Source organism: Mobula hypostoma, chromosome 21 (assembly GCF_963921235.1).
Source record: "Mobula hypostoma chromosome 21, sMobHyp1.1, whole genome shotgun sequence".
Lineage (NCBI taxonomy): Eukaryota > Metazoa > Chordata > Chondrichthyes > Myliobatiformes > Myliobatidae > Mobula > Mobula hypostoma.
Window position 1 is genome coordinate 6,780,097 of NC_086117.1, and position 24,476 is coordinate 6,804,572.

At 42.7% G+C, this 24,476-nt stretch overlaps 1 protein-coding gene across 9 annotated transcripts in view; it reads left to right on the top strand.

Annotated features, from left to right (window-relative positions):
• Positions 1 to 24,476, top strand: part of LOC134359764 (serine/threonine-protein kinase Nek6-like) — a 176,494-nt gene that overhangs the window by 127,219 nt on the left and 24,799 nt on the right. For all 9 annotated transcript variants that reach the window (XM_063073375.1, XM_063073367.1, XM_063073371.1 and 6 more), the window contains exon 8: positions 11,173 to 11,267. In XM_063073375.1, coding sequence (XP_062929445.1) covers positions 11,173 to 11,267 — 95 coding nt within the window. The remainder of the gene's footprint in view (positions 1 to 11,172; positions 11,268 to 24,476) is intronic.

Here is a 24,476-nt window from a genome sequence, read left to right on the forward strand (position 1 = left end):
AGGAGACATGATAGAATTGTTCAAGTCATTAAGAGTATAAGTAAGGTGGATGCCAGCTGATACTTCAAAATCCATCATCAAGGACACAGGGGTATAGGTGGAGACTGGTTAAGGGGAGATTTCAGACCAATATCAAGAAGCATTTCTTTACATAGTGAGTTGTGGACACATGGAACAAACAAAGCAATTGTGTAGTTGAGACTGGGACCTTAGAGACTTTTGAATCTAAACTCGATAGTTATTTCAACAGACTATGTGAAAAGGAATTTGGGAAGTTTTGATGGGCCGAATGGCCTGTTCTTGTCAAAAACTTTCTAACGTTCTAAGACAGTTGCCACGGTCATGTAGTAGTAAGCGAAATGGTACTACAGCTCGGGCATTGGAGTTTGGAGTTTAATTCCAGCGTCCTCTGTAAGCAGGTTTGGGCATTCATTCCCATGTGCACGTGGGTTTCCTCCCACAGTCCAAAGACGTCCAGTTAGTATGTTAATTCGTCATTATAAATTGCCCTGTGATTAGGCTAGTGTTAAATCAGTGGATTGCTGTGTGGTGCAGTTCAAAGGGCCTATTCGCTAAATAAATAAATAAATAGATAGATAGATAGATAAATAGATAGAAAAATAGATAAATAAATAGATAGATAGATAGATAGATAAATAAATAGATAGATAGATAAATAGATAGATAGATAGTTAGATAGATAGATAAATAAATTAGGTAGATAGATAGATAGATAGATAGATAGATAGATAGATAGATAGATAGATAGATAGATAGATAGATAGATAGATAAATAAATAAATAGATAGATAAATAGATAGATAGATAAATAAATAGATAGATAGATAGATAGATAGATAGATAGATAGATAGATAGATAGATAGATAGATAGATAGATAGATAGATAGATAGATAGATAGATAGATAAATAGATAGATAGATAGATAAATAAATTAGGTAGATAGATAGATAGATAGATAGATAGATAGATAGATAGATAGATAGATAGATAGATAGATAAATAGATAGAAAAATAGATAAATAAATAGATAGAAAAATAGATAAATAAACAGATAGATAGATAGATAAATAAATAAATAAATATAGATAGATAGATAAATAAATAGATAGATAGATAGATAGATAAATAGATAGATAGATAGTTAGATAGATAGATAGATAACTAAATAGATAGATAGATAAATAGATAGATAGATAGATAAATAAATAAATAAATAGATGGATAGATAGATAAATAAATAGATAGATAGATAGATAGATAGATGGATAAATAGATAGATATATAAATAGATAAATAAATAGATAGATAGGTAGATAAATAAATAAATAAATAAATAAATAAATAGCAAAAGATAAATAAATAGATAGAAAAATAGATAAATAAATAAATAGATAGACAGATAAATAAATAAATAAATATAGATAGAAAAATAGATAGATAAATAAATAGATAGGTAGATAAATAGATAGATAGATAGATAGATAGATAAATAAATAAATGGATGAATGAATAAATAAATAGATAGATAGATAGATAGATAGATAGATAGATAAATAAAAGTCATTGGAGCCAAAGAGCATGACAGATAAAATAAGTTGGCTACTGTCAGTCATAGAAATTCGGTGTTTACTAGTTCTGTATGAGTTATTACTGGCAACCAAAGTGGGTGATTGATCCTGAGACCTGAGAAATAAATGCTAAATCCTGCAGAGGCTGGAATTCTGAGATAAAGCAAAATCCCTGGAAAAACTAATTAGTTCAATCTAGTTATCCCACAGAATTCCAGGAAATCTCCTCTGAACCCAAATATACTCTTAGTGGCCACTTTGTTAGGAACATCCTGTACCTAATAACGTGGCCGCTGAGTGTGTGTTCATGGTTTTCTGCTGCTGTAGCCCGTCCACTTCAGGGTTCAATGTGATGGCTGTTCAGAGATGCTCTTCTGCACACCACTGTTGTAACGTGTGGTTATCTGAGTTACTGTCACCTTCCTGTCAGCTTGAAACAATCTGACCAGTCTCCTCTGACCTCTTTCATTAACAAGGTGTTTTCACACACAGAACTGCCACTCACTGGATGTTATTTGCTTATCGCACCATTCTCTGTAAACTCTAGAGACCGTGGGGAGTGAAAATCCCAGGAGACCAGCAGTTCTTGAGATATTCAAACCACCCCATCTGGCACCAACAAACAATCTATCGTCAAAGTCACTGATGTCACATTTCTTCCCTATTCTAACATCTGGTCTGAAAAACAACTGAACTTCTTGACCATGTCTGCATGCTTTTATGCATTGAGTTGCCGCCACATGATTGGTTGATTAGATATTTGCAGTAATGAATAGGTGGACAGGTGTACCTAATAAAGTGGCCACTGACTGTAATCTACTGCCAATAAACACTGTATTATCTAGTGCATGTCCAGGCAGAAGGGAAGGGGGTGGGGGGGGGGTAGTGAAAAAGTCATGAGGTTTGTATTTATATAGTGCTGAAGAAACTTCTTCTATTTCTGATAAAATGAACTGAAACATTGGCTGTTTCCCTCTGTATAGACACTGCCTGACCTGTGGAGTATTTTCCAAAACTTCCTGCTTTTGTTCCAAATCTCCAGCAGTTACTTTTGCTTTGAATAAAAGTTTTCGGGCAGTTGGGGCTCGTCAGCTGTGTTTGGCAGTTCATTGAGGAAAGTTCTGATTGCAAACCTCTGCTGTCTTGCAGCTATACCCAGTCAGGGGGAAGGCTTTGAGAGTAAACCCTGGGTCAAAATCAGGAGCCAGAGTCCCTATGTTGAGTTCAATGTTGACTGATAAATCCTGCCAAACTGCTGGTGCCAAACTGCAGTTCCTTTGAATTCCTCATCTGCGTGGATGGAGAGGGGGAACCTGCTGCATGGGCAACAGCCTGCTCTCTATATTTTACTGCCCTGGCCTCTGCATCACATAGACAATTAAGACACAACATCAACCCCAAAGGAGGAGGGGAGCGGACCCGTAATTCTTCCTTGCTCAAATGGACCTCACTAAAAGCTAGCAACGCCATGAAGGATCCCACCCACCCTGCTCATGGACTGTTTGTCCCACTCCCATCAGGGAGGAGGCTACATAGCATCCACACCAGGACCACCAGAGTCAAACACAGTTCTTTTCCCCAAGCAGTAAGGCTGATCAACACCTCCACCCACTAACCTGCCCCACCACAACCCCCATCACCACTACTTTACTATTTCCTGTCAGTCACACAGTACTCCAAATTGGGCCTCGGCAACGTCTTATACAACTTCAATATAACATCGCAACTCCTCAATTCAATATTTCAATTTATGAAGGTCAACGTGTTAAAATTAATATGCCTCCCTCCTACCCTGCTCATGGACTGTTTGTCCCACTCCCATCAGGGAAGAGGCTATGTAGCATCCATACCAGGACCACCAGACTCAAAAATGGATACTTTCCCCAAATAGTGAAGCTTATCAACACATCCACCCACTAACCCACCCTCCACACCCCCAACCATCACTACTTTATCATGTCAGTCATCTTATGTACGGACACTCCTGTGGCTAGTGTCACTTTATGGACATACAATTAATCTGCTCTAAGCAATCTTATGTATTTATATTTATTGAGTTTCTATTATAATTGTGTTCTTTATTTTATTCTGTATTTTTTTGGTCTGCATCAGATCTGGAGTAACAATTATTTTGTTCTCCTTTACACTTGTGCACTGGAAATGACATTAAACAATCTTGACTTTGGCCCTGAACGAAAACCACATTCCCGTATAGCCAACAAAAAATGTTAACATGACGAATGCGTTCCGATTAGTGAGTCATAAATGTATCTGCCTCGAAGGCCAGAGCAATTTGATTTGTAGCTTTACAGGATTTTTGGAAGCAAATTAAACCATGAGAAGACACAAAGTAATGAAAAAAAAACAGCCGGGTTTATTACAGGACAGAGATTTTCACTTGCTGGAGTCTTTCAGAGTACAGATTTTGATACACTACCTTTGGCAACTGCAGTTTAATTGCTGCAAAGAATATTATATTTGACCAATTTCTTTATTAAAAATACTCTCTGAAATGCTAACCTTGTCATATTGACTAATGTGGTGTGTTTGCAGGCCCAGGATGATTAAATTGGAAGCCTTGTGCATTTTGCAGGAATGGGCTCATTATCAGCTGGGCCCATAGTACGCTGGATGGGTCATGAAAGAGAGATGGGCTTGTCACTCTGTTACGAAGAGTCAGGTTTCAAAATGAACATTTCTCCATAGAGAGCGGGCCATTTGTTTGGGCAAGATTTTCCAATCCAATGCCAGTCCACCAACTGCAGAAAGTCCTCTGAGAGTCTGATACTGGATGTCTCTCAGCGTCAAACCAGGGGCTGCACAGTAACGTAGCAATAAACGTAACACAGAGGCTAGCTGTAGGATTGTTTGTCAATTCCTGCCACTGTCCATAAGGTGTTTGTACCTTCTCCCTGTGACCGAGTGGGTTTCCTCCCACATTCATAGTCATAGTCATACTTTACTGATCCCGGGGGAAACTGGTTTTCGTTACAGTTGCACCATAAATAATAAATAGTAATAGAACCATAAATAGTTAAATAGTAATATGTAAATTGTGCCAGGAAATAAGTCCAGGACCAGCCTATTGGCTCAGGGTGTCTGACCCTCCTAGGGAGGAGTTGTAAAGTTTGGTGGCCACAGGCAGGAATGACTTCCTATGACGCTCTGTGCTGCATCTCGGTGGAATGAGTCTCTGGCTGAATGTACTCCTGTGCCCACCCAGTACATTATGTAGTGGATGGGAGACATTGTTCAAGATGGCATGCAACTTGGACAGCATCCTCTTTTCAGACACCACAGTCAGAGAGTCCAGTTCCATCCCCACAACATCACTGGCCTTACGAATGAGTTTGTTGATTCTGTTGGTGTCTGCTACCCTCAGCCTGCTGCCCCAGCACACAACAGCAAACATGACAGCACTGGCCACCACAGACTCGTAGAACATCCTCAGCATCGTCCGGCAGATGTTAAAGGACCTCAGTCTCCTCAGGAAGTAGAGACGGCTCTGACCCTTCTTGTAGACAGCCTCAGTGTTCTTTGACCAGTCCAGTTTATTGTCAATTCATATCCCCAGGTATTTGTAATCCTCCACCATGTCCACACTGACCCCCTGAATGGAAACAGGGGGCACCGGTACCTTAGCTCTCCTCAGGTCTACCACCAGCTCCTTCCAATGATATATGGGTTAGGATTAGTAAGCTGCAGACATGCTACACTCCGTGATCTCTTTAGTAGGTCCAGGAATAGAAGCCGGCATGATCTTCTGCTGCTGTAGCCCATCCACTTCAAGGTTCAACATGTTGTGCATTCAGCGATGTCCTTCTGCACTCCACTGTTGTAATGTATAGTTATCTGAGTTACTGTCACCTTCCTGCCAGCTTGAACCAGTCTGGCCATTCTCCACTGACCTCCCTCGTTAACAAGGCCACAGCTACTGCAGCTCACTGAAAACAAGTCAAAGTCAGCATGGTTTCTGTGAAAGGAAATCTTGCCTGACACATCTGTTAGAATCCTTCGAGGAAGTAACAAGCAGGGTGGACAAAGGAGAGGCAGCGGATGTCATTTACTTGGATTTTCAGAAGATGTTTGATGAGGCACCACACATGAGGCTGCTTGAAAAGATAAATTCTATTGCAATACAGGAGAGATACTGGCATGGATAGAGGAATGGCCGACAGGCAGGAGGCAGCGAGTGGGAATAAAAAGGGCCTTTTCTGGTTGGCTGCCAATGACTAGTGGTGTTCCTTAGGGGTCAGTGTTAGGACCACTACTTTTCACATTGTTTGTCAATGATCTGGATAATGGAATTGGTGGTTTTGTGGCAAAGTTTGTGGATGATACAAAGATAGGTGGAGGGGTAGGGAGTGCTGAGGAAGCAATGCATTTGCAGCAGGACTTAGACAGATTGGAAGAATGTGCAAAAAAAGTGGCAGATGTAATACAGTGCTGGGAAATGTATGATGACGCATTTTGGTAAAAGGAACAATAGTGCAGACTATTATCTAAATATGGAGAAGGCTCAAACATCAGAGGTACAAAGGGACTTAGGAGTCCTCATGCAAGACTCCCAGAAGGTTAATTTACAGGTTGAGTCTGTGGTAAAGAATGCAAATGCAATGTTGGCATTTATTTCAAGGGGAATAGAAAATAAACACAAGGAGATAATGCTAAGGCCTTATAGGACACTAATCAGGCCGCACTTGGAGTATTGTCAACAATTTTGGTTCCCATATCTCAGAAAGGATGTGTTGTCATTGGAGAGAGTCTATAGGAGGTTCATGAGGATGATTCTGGGAATGAAGGGGTTAACATATCAGGAGCTTTTTGGCAGCTCTGGGCATGTACTCACTGGAATTTAGAAGAATGCGGGGGGGATTTCATTGAAACCAACCGAATGGACTAGATAGGGGGGATGTGGAGAAGATGTTTCCTATGGTGGGGGGTATCCAGAACAAGAGGCCATAGCCTCAAAATTGAGGGGCAACCTTTCAGGATGGAGGTAAGGAGGAATTTTCTTAGCCAGAGAGTGGTGAATCTGTGGAATGTTCTGCCACAGAATGTGGTGGAAGCCAAGTCCATGGGTATATTTAAGGCAGAAGTTGATCATTTCCTGATTGCTCAGGGCGTCAAAGGAATATGGCAAGAAGGCAGGTGTATGGGGCTGTGTCATGATCCCATCCGGGATCAGCCATGATGGATTGATGGAACAGACTCGATGGGCTGAATGACCTAATTCTGCTCCTATGCATTATGGTCTTATGATTTTTGATTTTTGCCAGCATTCTCTGTAAACTCTAGGGCAGGGGTTCCCAACCTTTTTTACGCCATGGACCAATACCTTTAATCAAGGGGTGCATGGACCCCAATTTTGGAAGCCCTGCTCTAGAGACTGTTGACAGCAGTTTCTGAGATACTCAAATCACCCTGTCTGGCACCAATAATCATTCCATGGCCAAAGTTACATAGCTCACATTTCTTCCCCATTCTATGTTTGGTCTGAACAACAACTGAACCTCTTGGCCATGTCTGCGTGCTTTTATGCATTGAGTTTCTGCACAATTGGCTAATGAGATATTTGCATTAATAAGCAGGTGTACAGGTGTACCTAATAAAGTGGCCACTGAGTGCACGGACACTATGTAGTGACACCTGCGGGCTGCGCAGCAAAATAGACCATGAGACATCGAGTCTGCTCTGCCATTCAGTAATGGCTGATCCTTTTATCCCCTCCTCTGACCCATTTCCCAGCCTTCTCCCCTGATGCCGTGTCCAGTCAGGAGCCTATCAAGCTCTGCTTTAAATACACCCAATGACCTGGCCTCCACAGCTGCCTGTGGTAATAAATTCCACAAATTCACCACCCTTTGGCTAAAGAACTTTCTCCGCATCTCAGTTTTAAATGGATGCCCCTCTATCCTGAGGCTGTGCCATCTTTTCCTGGACTCTCCCATCATGGGATTCATCCTTTCCACATCTATTCTATCTTGGCCTTTCAACATTTGAAAGGTTTCGATGAGATCCCCCCCCTCCATCCTTCTAAATTCCAGTGAGTGCAGTCCAAGAGCTATTGAATATTCCTCGTATGACAACCCCTTCATTCCCGGAATTATCCTTGTGAACCTCCGCTGAACTCTCTCCAATGCCAGCACAACTCTTCAGAATCGGAATCAGAATCAGGTTTGTTAACTTAGCAGCAGCAGTTCAATGCAATACATAATCTAGAAGAAGAAGAAAATAAATAATTAAATACTAAATCTATTACAGTATTCATATATTGAATAAATTAAAAATAATGCAAAAACAGAAATAATATATATTAAAATAGTGAGGTAGTGTTCATGAGTTCAATGTCCATTTAGGAATCAGATGGCAGAGGGGAAGAAGCTGTTCCTGAATCACTGAGTGTGTGCCTTCAGGCTTCTGTACCTCCTACCTGATGGTAACAGTGAGAAAAGGGCATGCCCTGGGTGCTGGAGGTCCTTAATAATGGACGCTGCCTTTCTGAGACACTGCTCCCTAAAGATGTCCTGGGTACTTTGTAGGCTAGTACCCAAGATGGAGCTGACTATATTTACAACACCCTCTTCAGCCTCTTTCGGTCCTGTGCGGTAGCCCCTCCATACCAGACAGTGATGCAGCCTGTCAGAATGCTCTCCATGGAAGTTTTTGAGTGTATTTGTTGACATGCCAAATCTCTTCAAACTCCTAATGAAGTATAGCCACTGTCTTGCCTTTTTTATAACTACATCGATATGTTGGGACCAGGTTAGATCCTCAGAGATCTTGACACCCAGAAACTCAAAACTGCTCACTCCCTCCACTTCTGATCCCTCTATGAGGATCCCTTCTTAGATGAGGACACGAAACCATTCACAATACTCAAGGTGAGGCCTCACCAATGCCTTATAAAGCCTCAGCATCTCATCCCTGCTCTTCAGAAATGAATGCTAATATTGCATTTGCCTTCCTCGCCACTGATTCAACCTGCAAGTTAACCTTTAGGGTGTTCTGCACAAGGACTCCCAAGTTCTTTTGCATCTCAGATTTTTGGATTTACTCCCCTATTAGAAAATATTAGAAAACAGTCTGCGCATTTATTTCTACTACCAAAGTGCATGACCATGCATTTTCCAACATTGTACTATACTTCATTTGCCAATTTCTTGCCCATTCTCCTAATCTGTCTAAATCCTTCTGCAGCCTACATCTTTCCTCGACAATACCTGCCCCTCTGCCAATCTTGGTATCATCTGCAAACTTGGCAACAAAGCCATCTATTCCATCACCTAAATCATTGATGCACAGCATAAGAAGAAGTGGTCCCAACACCGACCCCTGTGGAACAACACTAGTCACTGGCAGCCAACCAGAAAAGGACCCTCGTACTGAATTGGCCATTGACACAAATGACACATTTCACTGTATGTTTCGATGTACATGTTTGACAAATAAATCTATGTATGAACATCCTGAAACATAAATTTGGGACCGCACTCATCCACATCACAAACCCTGTCAAAACCATTTGAAATGAGTGTCTTCCCATGGATTATCTGAGTTGACAAATTCGAATTCAACAGAGCTTTCTATGGCTAACCACACAAGAGCTAACAATAGGAGAGAGGGAATTGCTGACTTTGTTGACAGAGAAAGATTAATTTTATTTGTCACATGCTCATCAAAACTTTGAAACACGCCACAAAATAAGTAAATTGCGTCAACGACCAACACAGTCCAAGGATGTGCTGGCCAGCCCACAAGTGTCGGCACACATCCAGTGTAAACATTGCATGTCCACAATTTACTAACTCTGCTCAATGGATGTTTTGTTTTGTTTTGTTTTTCACACCATTCTCTATAAACTCTAGAGACTGTTGTGTGTGAGAATCCCAGGAGATCAGCAGCTTCTGAGACATTCAAATCACCCCATCTGGCACCAACAAACGTTCCACAGCTAATGTCACATTTCTTCCCCAGTCTGATGTTTGACCTGAACAACAAATAACCCTAACTCATACGTCTTTTGAATGTGGGAGGACAGACAGCAGCTGGAATTGAACCCTGACGTTCTGATCGCTAGTGGTTATAACGCATCACGCTAATTGCTACACTATGGTCCCACCTCAAAGTCAAGGATTTCAAGGTCAAAGTTGAGTTTATTGCACACAGGTGTATTGTTCCCTCTCAGCTGCACGGGTGCATGGCCGCGGAATAACTGAAGTGTTCCTGTGCACATAGTATTAATTGCCATACAGATGGAATTTTCTTTTATGTAACGTTAATATAATTTTGAAATCTATGTTAATAGAATTGTAAAATACCCTGTAATTAATTGTGTGTTAATGAATATAATCCATAAATTTTCTAAATAATAAACGTACTACAACATTTACTTTGAAACATTTTAGAGCTTCAACGTATTTACATTGTCAGTGTTTCAAGTTACAACACTTACAAATTGTAAGAATAAACACAGAATGGAAGTCAGTAGCTCACTGTTTATAAAACACCTGTTCGCTGAATGCTGATGCTGTCTAGTCAAATCATTTTACTTTTGCCATTGCGCCTGTCAGTTGTTTTGGCTGCCTGGTATTGTTTACTTGTGTTGTCAGTTGTATTTGTGTTTGTTTGATGTGCATATTACAAAAAACACGTTTAAGATGTCGCGTAGTTTACAGTTTGTGTAAAAGTTTCCTACTCAGAGCAATGGTTGGTCTGCACATCTGTTAAAAAATAGAGGTTACATTGCACAGGTGCCTTAAGAAAGAGGCATCCATTCTTAAAGACCCTCATCATCTAGGAGGTACTGCCATCAGGGAGGAGGTACAGGAGCCTGAAGACACACACTCAACCTTTTAGAAACAGCTTCTCCTCCCCACCATCAGATTTATGAATGGTCCATTAACCCATGAACAATATGTCACTAATCCTCTTTTGTGTTATTCTTTTTACTTATTTATTGTAACTTACAGTAAGTGTTATGTGTTCCATCATATTGCTACCACAAAACAACAAATTTCATGACAGTCAGTAAAAATAAATCTAATTCTCCCTCTAATTCTGATGGGCACGTGGGTTAGAAGAGAGACAAGGATGTAAAGAGGGACTAAAGGGGACTGTTGGGCACTGTTCCCTCTAAGTTGTGTAGGTGTGCAGTTGCACAGTAACTGAAATGCTCCCAAGCACATAGCTTTTATTGCCGCGCACCTGGAATTGAATGCAGCTAGAGAAAGTTTATGAAAGGTGAAAGATTTCCTTTATTGCACTGTATTTCATTATACCCTTCAATTAATAAATAAAATTGAAAGTATGTGATTTTTCAGTTTTCATTCTAACTGTTCATAGTATGCATATTACAAAAAAAACATTTAAAGTGCTGTGCAGCTTTCAGGCCAGGTAAAAACTTACTGCTCAGAGCTATGGTTGGTCCGCACAGCTGTAAACAGAAATTAAAGGGAACGTTGCTGATGGGATTGTGCTCCCGGGGCCTGGCCTCAGTTGAATGATCTTGTGTTCTGGATTAAGGACATGTGACTGATAAAACTGAGGACCATAACATTCTGCTTTTCTCTTTATTACAGTTGGAACTCCATACTACATGTCCCCGGAGAGAATACATGAAAACGGTTACAACTTCAAATCCGATATCTGGTCACTTGGTTGCTTATTATATGAGGTAGGTTGTGGTCGTCATTACCTCTAAACATTGGTCAACTCATGGACTTTGAAGCAATGTCACGGTGAGGGACTCCAATCCAGGGACATGGTTACCCAGCCTTTTCAAGACTGTATGGATCTATAGTGTTGGACTTATCTGTATATTTCCTTGTAGTTTAAATTTCTGATTCTTGTTTGTATTTTTATATATCATCATCGTCATTATGTTCCGTAATGTATGATATAGGTGATTGCGGCCTTGACCATAATTGTTCTTGGCAAATCTTTCTAGAGAAGTAGTTCGCCATTGCCTTCTTCTGGGCAGTGCCTTTACAAGATGGGCGACCCCAGCCATTATCAATACTCTTCAGAGATTGTCTACCTGGTGTCAGTGGTCGCATAACCAGGACTTGTGATATGTAACAGCTGCTCATACGACCGTCCACCACCTGCTCCCATGGCTTCACGTGACCCTGATCGGAGGCTAGGCAGGTGCTACACCTTGCCCGAGGGTGACCTGCAGGCTAGCAGAGGGAAGAAACACCTCACCCCTCCTTTCGTAGAGATGTATCTCCACCCTGCCACCCTCATTTTTATACAATTACCCATAAGACTACGATACCATGGGAGCTACGGTACCGTGACAGCATGATGCTATTACAGCTCAGGGTATCAGTGTTCAGAATCCAATTCCAACGTTCACAAAAATGATCTCAGGATTGAATGGCTTGTCATGTGAGGAGCATTTGATGGCTCTGGGCCTGTACTCATTGGAATTCAGAAGAATGGGGCGGGGGGTGATTGCACTGAAATCTATTGAACGGTGAAAGGCTTGATGTGGAGAGGTCGTTTCCTTTGGTGAGAGAGTCTAAGCCCAGAGGACACAGCCTCCGAATAGAGGGGCAACATTTTAGAACAGGGATAAGGAAGAATTTTTTTAGCCAGAGAGTGGTGAATCTGTGGAGTTCTTTGCCACAGGCTGCGGTGGGGGCCAAGTCTTCATGTATATTTAAGGCAGGTGTTGATAGATTTTTGATTGGTCAAGGGTTGAAGGTATACCGGGAGATTGGGGCTGAGTGGAAAACTGGATCAGCCATGGTGAAATAGCGGAGCAGACACAATGGGCCAAATGGCCTAATTCTGCTCCTATATTTTATGGTTTTATGGTCGTTTGCAAGAAGTTCGTACGCAATCCCCATGAACGCCTGTGTGGGTTCCCTCTGGGTGCTCTGGTTTCCTCCCACAATCCAAAGACGTACCAGTTAATTGATCATTGTGAATTGTCCCGTGATTAGGCTGGGGTTAAATCAGCGGGTTGTTGGCTGTGTGGCTCATTGGTCTGGAAGGCTCATTCCACACTGTATCTCTAAATAAATAAATAATACGATTGTTCAGTTCTTTTTGTGTGGTTCCAGTTGCCTCTGTATCTCTCTGGGACCTTTCTAATTTCAGTGGCAGATCCTGCATTATTTGAATAGGGGCTAACGTTGGTTAATTTAAGCAATGGAATTTGAATGGACTGTGGTGGTGGACGTGTGGGTTATGAGTTACATGACACAGAAACAGGACATTTAGCCCAATTCATGAATGCCAGCCAAGTTACTCCACTGAGCTAAGTCCCATCGGCCTGGATTTTGCTCACATCTCTCCAGACAAGGGCTTTCTTACCTTTTTTATGCCATGGAGCATCAGGGAAGGGGTCTGTGGGCCACAGTTTGGGAACCCCTGCTCTAAACCTTTCCTATCCACGCACCTGTCCAATTTCCATTCGGTTTTGCAGCTGAGCCCTCCTCTACCATTTCCTTTGGCAGCTCGTTTTGTGCATTCACCACCCTCGGTGTGAAAAGGTTGCCCTTCCCCCTCTCACTTGAAGAATCTGAGGAGGGAAAAAATAATGGGGACCTGCAGGAAAACTTTTCCAGTTCTTTAGTATTGCTCCAGGGTTTTGGAACCTCCCCTCGCTTGGGAAAACATCGCAGTGTTCACCTTATCTACGTCCCTCATGATTTCACTTGCTGCCCGATATGCTGCTGCTGTTTAGAGCAACAACGAAGATCTTCCACCTCTGGCAGTTTCAGGGCTTTCATCATCATGTCAGTAGCTTCTCGGTTTTCACTGTGGTCAGTCACACGTCCCGGGTGGAGACTCAGGAACACCGTCACACTCAGATGTAGGAGGGTTCTTCACTGCTGTTTCTGTAACAGTTTTGTTTGACCATTCAGGGTTGTTAGCCCTGAGCTGAGCCCCGAACCTGGTGGGCCACTCTTAGTCTGGCCTCTACCCTTTGACCTGTCTGGCATGGGTGACCCTACCAAAAGCTAAAACATAAAGCCCTGACTCCAGCCAGTATAGCTCTCCGGATCATTGAGGCACACGAGCCTCCAAACCCTACGACAAGGTTGTGGTCCTCGTGGAGGCCTTGTGGTTTTGTAAAACTCTATAATGGCACCACTCAGTCTCCAGGGAAAACAGTCCCAGTCTCTCCAGCTTCTCCTTATAACTCATTCTGTCCCAGGGTTGGAGAACTGTGTATGGGTGTGTATGTGTGTGTGTGTGTGTGTGTCTGTGTGTGTGTGAGTGTGTGTGTGTGAGAGAGTGTGTCTGTGTGAGTGTGTGTGTTTGTGAGTGTGTGTGTGTGAGTGTGTGTGTGTGTGAGTGTAAGTGTGGGTGTGTGTGTGTGTGTGAGTGTGTGTGTGAGTGTAAGTGTGAGTGTGTGTGTGTGTGAGTGTGTTTGTGAGTGTGTGTGTGTGTGAGTATGTGTGTGAGTGTGTTTGTGAGTGTGTGTGCGTGAGTGTGAGTGTGTGTGTGAGTGTGAGTGTGTGAGTGTGAGTGTGTGTGTGAGTGTGTGTGAGTGTGTGTGTGAGTGTGAGTGTGTGTGTGAGTGTGTGTGTGTGTGTGAGTGTGTGTGTGAGTGTGAGTGTGTGTGTGTGTGAGTGTGTGTGTGAGTGTGAGTGTGTGTGTGAGTGTGTGTGTGTGAGTGTGTGTGTGAGTGTGAGTGTGTGTGTGTGTGTGAGTGTGTGTGTGAGTGTGAGTGTGTGTGTGAGTGTGTGTGTGTGTGTGAGTGTGTGTGTGAGTGTGTGTGTGTGTGTGTATGTGAGGAATGAGGCTTTCTTCTGCTGTTGTTCTGTTCTATTTTGCTGTGTTTCACTGAATGTTGTAGACATGCTGCGCTGGTATCAAATTGTGTGGTGACATTTGCGGGCCATTCCCAGCACATCCTTACGTTGTGCTGGTTGTTAATGCAAAGAGTGGATTTCACTGTAATAAATCTGAATCTGATTGGTGTGGAAGTGTGGTCAATGAACTTTGATGGGCCAAAGAGCCTATTCTTGCTTTCTACGACTCCATAACTCTCAATCTGCCAAATCAAACAATATCTTCAATTGACTGATGACGCAAAGGAACAGACAGTGCAGCTGATTTATATTTGTACTTAGGGAAAGTAGTCCTGGTAATGCAGATGGAAGTCATTGAGAATGGCAGTCCTGGGATCTTGGTCCCTTAGGTTAGGGAAGTAGGAAGTTGGGAAATTGATCCCCGTTGAGTCACTGAATGTTTTCTGAATCCAGTTCAGTAAGTGAGGTATAAAAATAGATTCCCAGTGCAGGGTAAGGAAGATGTATGAGAGGTGGCCAGAGAGAGATTAATATCAAACTGCTCTTCGATAGACTGCAGCAGTTAAAAAGATGGGTGAAGATAAATTGTTGTTCTCACTGCTCAGGAACGGATGCACCAGATGGTACACACACAGGAGTGGGCAGGTCAGATACTGCCAGGGTCAGGAACCTCATGTGGGATCAAGCACAGGCCAGTCTGTGATGGGATAAACCAGAACAGACGTAATTTGCACGTGTGTGGGTTTTTGTAGAAATTATCCAAAACTTAATGTGGCTATCTTCAAATAAACGCTGAATACTGAAAGAATTTTGTTTAGCTTGCATTGTCATCTCTCTGCAGGTTGGAATTCAGTTCCTGCTATGTTATCTGTTATCTGATGCATACTGAGTTAATCCATGTATTTATATTTACTTATCGAGCTACTGTGGGAATAGGCACTTCCAGCCTTTTGAGCTGCGCTGCCCAGAAATCCCACGATTTAATCCTAACCCAATCGCGGGACAATTTACCAAGACCAATTAACCTATGTTTTGGACTGTGGGAGGAAACCAGAGCACCTGGAAGAAACCCACACGGTCACGGGCAGAACATACAAACTCCTTTGTTGTACTAACCACTACGTTACCATATGGAGAGGGTTCTGAGGTGGTTTATGAGAATGATTCTGGGAATGAAAAGGTTAATGTATGAGGAGCGTTTGACAGCTCTGGACCTGTACTCGCCGGAGTTTAGAAGAATGAGTGGCGATCTCGTTGAAACCTATCGAATATTGAAGGGCCTAGATAAGGTGGATGTACAGAGGATGTTTCTAATAGTGGGGGAGTCTAGGGCCAGAGGGTGGTGAATCTGTGGAACTCATTGTCACAGACAGCTATGGAGGTCAAGTTATAGGGTATATTTAAAGTGGAAGTTACGCTGAAGTTGTATAAGTTCTGAGTAAATTTATTATCAAAGTACATATATGTCACCATATACATATATTCATTTTTGTGTGAGCATTCACAGTGAGTCCCAGAAACATAATAGAAACAATGAAAGACTGCACCCAACACGCTGCAAATACAAAAGAGAGAAAATAAAGTAATAATAAATAAATAAGCAACAAATATTGAGAACCTGAGATGAAGAGTCCTTAAAATTGAGTCCATAGTTTATGGGAACAGTTCAGTGACGGGGTGAGTGAAGTGGAGGGAAGTTATCCTCTCTGGTTCAACAGCCTGATGGTTGAGGGGTGATAATTGATCCTGAACCTGGTGGTGTACAAGATGTTGTTCAGCCCTAATCTGGAATATTTTGTTTCGTTCTCATCACTTACCTGCAGGAAAGATGTCAATAAGGTTGAAAGAGTGCAGTGAAAATTTGCAAAGATGACAGCAGGAATTGAGGACCTGAGTTAAGGGGAAAGATTGAACAGCTTGGGGCATTATACCCTGCAGCACAGAAGATAGAGGCGAGATTTGATAGAGGTACACAAAATCATGAGGGGTGTAGACACGGTAAAAGCAAGCAGGCTTTTGCCACTGAGGTTGGATGAGACTTGAACTAGAGGTCATGGGTTAAGGGTGAAAGGTGAAACAACTAGAGGGAACATGAGGGGAACTTCACTCAGGGGGCGGTGAGCAGCCAGCGCAAGTGGTGGATGCAACATCTAAGATAAATCTGGATAAGTACGTGGTTGGGAGGAGTGTGGGGGTTATGGTCTGGGAGCAGGTCGATTAGACTAGGCAGAATAATAGTTCAGATCGGCTGAATAGCCCATTTCTGAGCTTTACCACTCTATCACTGCAACGTTGTTTTCACCCCTTGTTTTAATCACTGATAATGAATTTCAATATCTCAAGAACCATGGAAGTCCCCCAATTAACAATACCTGTGCATACCCAGCATAAGGCCTATTTTGCTTCCTAGTATGTAAAACATGTTTACTCACTTTTCTAATCAATAATCATTTCTGTGTTACAGTACTTCCACAGATTTTGGTTTATATATACGACCAGATCACATATCCAGACTGTAAGGATACTCTAGAAAGGGCAAATCAGTAATCTCATTTACTGAAGCGGCCTTCTCTACATTTGTGAGACCTGACATAAAACACGGGATCACTTTATCAAGCATCTCTGATAGATAGGTAGATAGACATAATTTATTGATCCCCAGGGAAACTGGGTTTCATTACAGTTGCACCAACCAAGAATAGAGTATAAATATAGCAATATAAAACCATAAATAGTTAAATAGTAATATGTAAATTACACCAGTAAATAAGTCCAGGACCAGCCTATTGGCTCAGGGTGTCTGACCCTCCAAGGGAGGAGTTGTAAAGTTTGATGGCCACAGGCAGGAATGACTTCCTATGACGCTCTGTGTTGCATCTCGGTGGAATGAGTCTCTGGCTGAATGTACTCCTGTGCCCACCCAATACATTATGTAATGGATGGGAGACATTGTTCAAGATGGCATGCAACTTGGACAGCATCCTCTTTTCAGACACCACCGTCAGAGAGTCCAGTTCCATCCCCACAACATCACTGGCCTTATGAATGAGTTTGTTGATTCTGTTGGTGTCTGCTACCCTCAGCCTGCTGCCCCAGCACACAACAGCAAACATGATCGCAATGGCCACCACAGACTCGTAGAACATCCTCAGCATCGTCCGGCAGATGTTAAAGGACCTCAGTCTCCACCGGTGGAATTTCCTGGTGACCAACCATATTAATTCCTGTCCCCATTCCTGTTCTGAAATGTCAGTCCATGCCTCCTTTTTTGCCAAGATGAGGCCACCCTCAGTGTGGAGGAGCAACACCTCAAATTCCATTGAGGTAGCCTCCAATCTGATGACACAAACATCAGTTTCTCCTTCTGGTTAAAAAAAATTTCCCTCCCTCTTCTGTCTTCTTCTATTTCCCAGTCTGGGCTCTTACCACTTCTCCTCACCTGCCTCTCACCTCCCTCTGGTGCCCTTCCTTCCTCCCTTTCTCCAATGGTCCACTTTCCTCTCCTATCAGATTCCTTCTTCTCCAGCTCTTTACCTTTCACATCCAGCTGCCTTCACCTATCACCTTCCAGCTAGCCTCCTTCCCCTTCCCCCACCTTTTTATCCTGGCTTCTTGCTGCTTCCTTTACAGTCTTGAAGAAGGGTCTCGGCCTGAAACGTCGACTGCTTGTTCATTTCCATAGACACTGACTGACCTGCTGAGTCAGTGTGTGTGAATTTCCAGAATTTTCAGATCCTCTTGCATTTATAACCTCTTGCAGTCAATTATTGAAATAAATCAGGCTTACCTCAACATAAAACAGGGACACCTCTTTTTCTCTCACTAGGGAGAGAGAAAAAGCCTGTGGTATGTCGAATTACCAGGTGAACGAGTAGGCTTTGGGGTACTGCAAGTCTGTGTCTTTATTGATGCTTTGCTGCACGCTGAGTGCTTGGTGGAGGGTGTTGATGCTTTTTTTTCTAGTGGGGGAGGAGGGATCGTTGCTTTGCTGCTGCTTATGCGTGGGTGGGGGAACTGGGGGGGACTTTGGGGTTCTAACATTTAGCTGTCTTTCATGCTTTGGGGCACTCCTCTGTTTTTGTAGATGTTTGCGAAGAAAACGAATTTCAGGATGTATATTATATACATTTCTCTGACATTAAGTGTACGTTTGAAACCTTTGAAACCATTGAGCTGTAAGGTCTTGTATTGATTCAAATTGATAACTTCTGAAAGGAAGAGCTAGTTGACAGAGAGGCTTTCCCAAGGGAGACAGAAGTTATCTGGAAACTTGTATTTGGCTATCCTGTTAAGGACCAGTTTACAGAAGAGGGAGTCTCGTACCCGGCAGTTAGATCTCAAGAACAAACATAAAGGAATTCAGCAACACATACAAAATGCTGGAGGACATCCATCAGGGTCTCGGCCTGAAATGTCAACAGTTTATTCCTCTCCATAGATGCTGCCTGGCCTGCTGAGTTCCTTCAGCATTTTGTGTGTGTTGCTCTCAATTACTGGTTTGACAGTTCTTTTCTCAGGCATCGAGTTGCTTACTAATAAATCTAAACAATGCAAATTCGGTAATTACCCAGAGGTCCAATTTTCAGAGCAACTGCATGTAAACAGAAGTAGAGGAATAAATCAAGGCAGCTCCAAACACTGCACACCAAGAGGATGTAAAATAGCATTAAACCAGGGCAAGTCATTTACACAAAATACAGAGCAAAGTTGTTTCCGTTCATCCCATTGTATCCAAGCTGTTCCCAACCAGAATCAGGTTTAATATTGCCAGCGTATGTCATGAAATTTGTTGACTTTGGAGCAGCAGTACAATGTGATACATAATAATAGAGAAAAACTGTGAATTATAGTAAGTATATATATAGAAACATAGAAAACCTGCAGCAAAATACAGGCCCTTCGGCCCACAAAGCTGTGCCGAACTGTGCTGAACTATTCTGTATATATACGAGGGGTGATTGATAAGTTTGTGGCCTAAGGTAGAAAGAGTCAATTTTAGAAAACCTAGCACATTTATTTTTCCTACATTTACACACTTAGTCCAGCGGTCGTGGAGCTTACGGATCCCTTCTTTGTAGAAGTCGGCGTCTTGGACCTCCAGGAGTGGTCCACAGCAGGGGCGATGATAAGTTCGTGGCCTACGGTAGAAGGAGATGAGCTATTAACTTCAAACTTTCTGCATTTTCACTCAAGGAGTTGAACTACACATGCATGTAACGAGAGCTGTATAACTCATCTCCTTCTAAGTTAGGTCACGAACTTATCAATCACCCTTGCTGTGGACCACCTGGAGGTCCAAGATGCTCTCATTACATGCACTTTCATGTTACATTCAACTCCTTGAGTGATAATGTAGAAAGTTTGAAGTTAATGACTCATCTCCTTTAGGCCACAAACTTATCAATCACCCCTGCTGTGAACCACTTCTACAAAGAAGGGATCCGTATGCTCCACAACCGCTGGACTAAGTGTGTAAATGTAGGAGGGGACTATACTGAAAAATAAATGTGCTAGGTTTTCTAAAATTGACTCCTTCTACCTTAGGCCATGAACTTATTAATCACCCCTCGTATATAATACGGTAGTTATATTAAATAAGTAGTGCAAATATAAAAATAAAAAGTAGTGAGGTCGTGTTCTTGGGTTCATTGTCCATTCAGAAGTTGGATGGCAGAGGGGAAGAAGCCGTCTGTTCCTGAATCATTGAGTGTGTGTCTTCAGGCTCCTGTACCTCCTTCCTGATAGAGAACCAGGCATGATCAGGGTGATGGTGGTCCTTAATAATGGACGGTGCCTTTCTGAGGCATCGCACCTTCAAGATGTCCTGGATACTACAGAGGCTGGTGCTCATGATGGAGCTGACTAAGTTTACCACTCTCTGCAGCTCACTTCGATCCTGTGCCGTAGGTCCCCCACCATTCCAGAGGGTGACTCAGCCAGTTAGAATGCTCTCCATGGTACATCTGTAGAAATGGTTGAATGATTTTGGTGACATAGCAAATCTTCTCAAACTTCTAATGAAATATAGCCAGTGTCATGTCTTCTCTGTAGCTACATTAAGCTAGGAAAATGGCTACAGATTTATAAGTTATTTTCCACAGCACAGTAGTGTAGTGGTTAGCGTAAAACTTTACACTGCCAGCGACCCAGGTTCAGTTTCTGTGGCTATCTCTAAGGACTTAGTATGTTCTCCCCATGACCGTGTGAGTTTCCTCTTGGTGCTTGGGCTTCCCCCACATTCCGAAGACGTGTCATTAGCGAGTTGTGGACATACCATGTTGGTGCCGACACTTTCGGGCTGCCCCACCACATCCTTGGACTGTGTTGATCATCGACACAATACAGCGTGTGTTTTGAAGTTTAATGTACACGTGATAAATAACAGTAATCTAATCTTTAATGATCTTTACTAATTCTGCATGACATTCTTTAAGCCTACCCACCATCAAGGACATATATAGAAAAAGGTTCGAAGTTCAGAGTAAATTTAGTATCAAAGTACATGTTTGTCACCACATACAATCCTGGGATTTATTTTCCTGTGGGCCCAGTCAATAATAATAACAATAAATCTATTTAAAAATAATAACCATAATAGAATCAATGAAATACTGCACCAACTGTGAAAGATGTCAGAAGAGGCCCAGAGAGATCATGGACTCTCGCTCTGGCAGTGTGCGGTACCTACCTGATTCAAGCAGGCTTCAGTCGTCCCGGTGCCTAAGAAGAGCGTGGTAGCCTGTCTTAATGACTATCGCCCAGTGGCACTTACATCCACAGTGATGAAGTGTTCTGAGAGACTGGTGTTGAAGCATATCAGCTCCTGTCTGAATGGCGACTTGGTTCCACTCCAATTTGTCTACCAAAGCAGCAGGTCCACAACCCTGGAACATCTGGACAGCAAAGGTGCATACATCAGGATGCTCTTTATCAACTACAGCTCCGCATTTAATACCAGCAACCCCTCAAATCTCCAAGACCTGGGCCTCAATACCCACTTGTGCATTGGATCCTGGATTTCCTCACCTATAGACCCCAGACAGTTCGGATTGGCAAAAACGTCCCCATAATCTCCCTCAGCACAGGAGCACTGCAGGGATGTGTACTTAACCCCCGCTCTACTTGCTGTACAGCTGTGACTGTGAGGCTGAGTACTGCCCCAACACCAACACCATATACAAGCTTGCTGATGACACCACTGTTGTGGGCTGTATCAAAGAGGGTGATGTATCAGCATACAGGAGGGAGATTGAAAACTTGGCTGAGTGGTGTCATAACAACAACTTCTCACTCAATGTCAATAAGACCAAGGAACTGATAGGAGACTGATAGCAGACTCCAGAGGTCCAAGAGCCAATAATCATCAATGGATCAGAGCTGGAGAGGGTCATTAACTTTAAGTTCCTGGGTGTCACTATCTCAGCGGACCTGCCCTGGACCTACCATAGAAATATCATTGCACAATAGAGCCTCTGCTTCCTCTGAAGTTTGCAGAGATTCTGTACGTCATCAAAAATCTTGGCAAACTTCTATAGCCGTGTGGTGGAAAGTGTGCTGCTGGCTGCATTATGGTCTGTTATGGGAACACCAATGCCTTTGAGCAGAAAATCCTACAAAAAGTAGTGGATTTGGCCCAATATCTCACAAGTAAAACCCTCCCAACCATTGTTGACCTCTAACTGAAACATTGCCATAGGAAAGCAGTATCCATCATCAGAGATCCTCACCACCCAGGCCATGCTCTCTTTTCGCTGCTGCCATCAGGTAGAAGGTACAAGAGCCTCAGGACTCACACCACCAGGTTCAAGAACAGTTACTACCCCTCAACCATCAGGCTCTTTAACAAAAGGGGATAACTACTCTCATTTAAGGACTCTTTTATTTTGTTATTTCATGCTCGCTATTTATTGTTATTTATTTATATCTGCATTTGCGCATTGTTCACAGTTTTCAGTTTACAGTTACTGTTCTATAGATTTGCTAAGTATGCCCACAGAAAAAGAATTTTAGGGTTGTATGTGGTGACATGTATGTACTCTGTTGATAAATTTTACTTTGAACTACTGCCATCATAGAGGAGCCTACACAGCATCCAGGAGAGGACCACCAGACTCAGAAACAGTGACTTTCCCCAAGCAGCAAGGCTGATCAACACCTCCACCCAATAACCCACCCCTCCACACCCCAACCACCACTACGTTATCATTTCCTGTCAGTCACCTTCTGTACAGACACTTCTGTCCCTAGCGTTACTTTATGGACATACAAATAATCTATATTTGTAAGTTATCTTATGTATTTATATTTATTGTGTTTTTTTTATTATTGTCTTCTTAATCCTGTTGTTTTTCTTTGTGCTGCATTAGATCCAGAGTAACAATTATTTCATTCCTCTTTACACTTGTGTACTGGAAATGACATGAAACAATTTTGAATTTGACTCAAAAAGATAATGTGTTCAAGTTTCTAATAACTTTTTTGTGTAAAAACTGTTTTCCTCCTCGAGCGTGTTTCTAGAAGTCACTGAGTCACTTAGCGTGTAAGCAGTTCCTCTGCCCCAGATCCTTGCCAATCCACATCTCCCCATCTAAACAAATCTATACTGAGTTCCTCCCCCCTTCCCTCTTATTCTACTCTCCACACTGGCCTCTTACCTCTCCTCCTTACCTACCTATCACCTCCCCCGGTACCCCTCCTCCTTCCCTTTCTCCCATGCTCCACTCTTCTCTCCTATCAGATTCTTTCTCTAGCCCTTTACCTTTTCTACCTATTATCTCTTAACTTCTTACTTCCCTGCCCCAGCTTGGCTTTACCTCTCACCTTCTGGCTATCCTTCTTCCCCAACCCCCCCCCCCCCCCACTGAACTTTTTATTCTGACTTTCATAACATAAAACTGCGAGACTCAGGAGCAGAACTGGGCCAGTCAGCCTCTCAAGTCTACTCCACCATTCCATCATGGCTGATTTATGTTTCCTCTTCCACCCCATTCTTCTACCTTCTCCATGCAGCCTTTGACGCCCTTACTAATCAAGAATCTACCAACCTCCACTTTAAAAATACTCAATGACTTGGCCTCCACAGCCATCTATGACAATGAATTTCACAGATTCAGCATCTTCTGGGTAAAGAAATTCCTCCTCATCTCTGTTCTAAAGGGACCTCCTTGTATTCCGAGGCTGTGCCCTCTGGTCCTAGACTCCCCCACTGCAGGAAACATCCTCTCCAGGTCCACTCTATCTATGCTTTTCTATCCAGACTAGATGGGCCAAAGGGCCTGTTACTGTGCTGTGGCATTCCATGACTCGATAACTTTATCCTTGGTTACTTTGAACTACAGAAAATGTTGGCACACTGGGGCAGCACTCTCCTAACTTCCTGATTTAAATTGCAAAGAACATTAGAATATTACTACGAAGATATAAATTCCATTGCTACTGCCAGAGAAGTAAAGGTTTTTTTTTTGCCGAACATCATTCTAGAGATTTTCTGAGCTGTGGCAGGAGTCCACATCAACAAACAACAAAAATTAACGTCACCCCTATTTTAAACACGAGAGATTCTCCAGATGCTGGAGTCTAAAGCAACACATACAAAATGCTAGAGGAGCTCAGCAGGTCAGGCAGGGTCTATGGAAATGAATAAACAGTCGTCGTTTCCGTCTGAGACTTTCCTTCAGGACCGGACAGGAAGGAGGAAGACAACAGAATAAACAGTTGGCGGAGGATAGCGAGAAGGTGACAGGGGAAAGCAGGTGGGTAGAAAGGGTAAAGGATGGAGAGGAAGGACTCTGATAGGAGAGGAGAGTGGACCACATGTAAAAGGGAAGGAGGACGAGACCCAGGGCGAGGTGAAGGGAAGTGAGAAGAAGTGAAATGTCAGAGTGGGAATAGAAGATGAGGGGCAGGGAGAAGGAAAAGTTTATTTACCAGACAGAGAAATCAATATTCCTGTCATCCTTATTTTGATTTTTTGTACTGGAATGGAGATCAAATTACCTTCCACAGCCAACAGAGGAAATTATTTCCGAACAGGCCGCCATGTTAGCGGTACACTATTACAGTTTGGAGTTCAGAGTTCAAGTCTGACGCCATCTGTAAGGTGTTTGTACGTT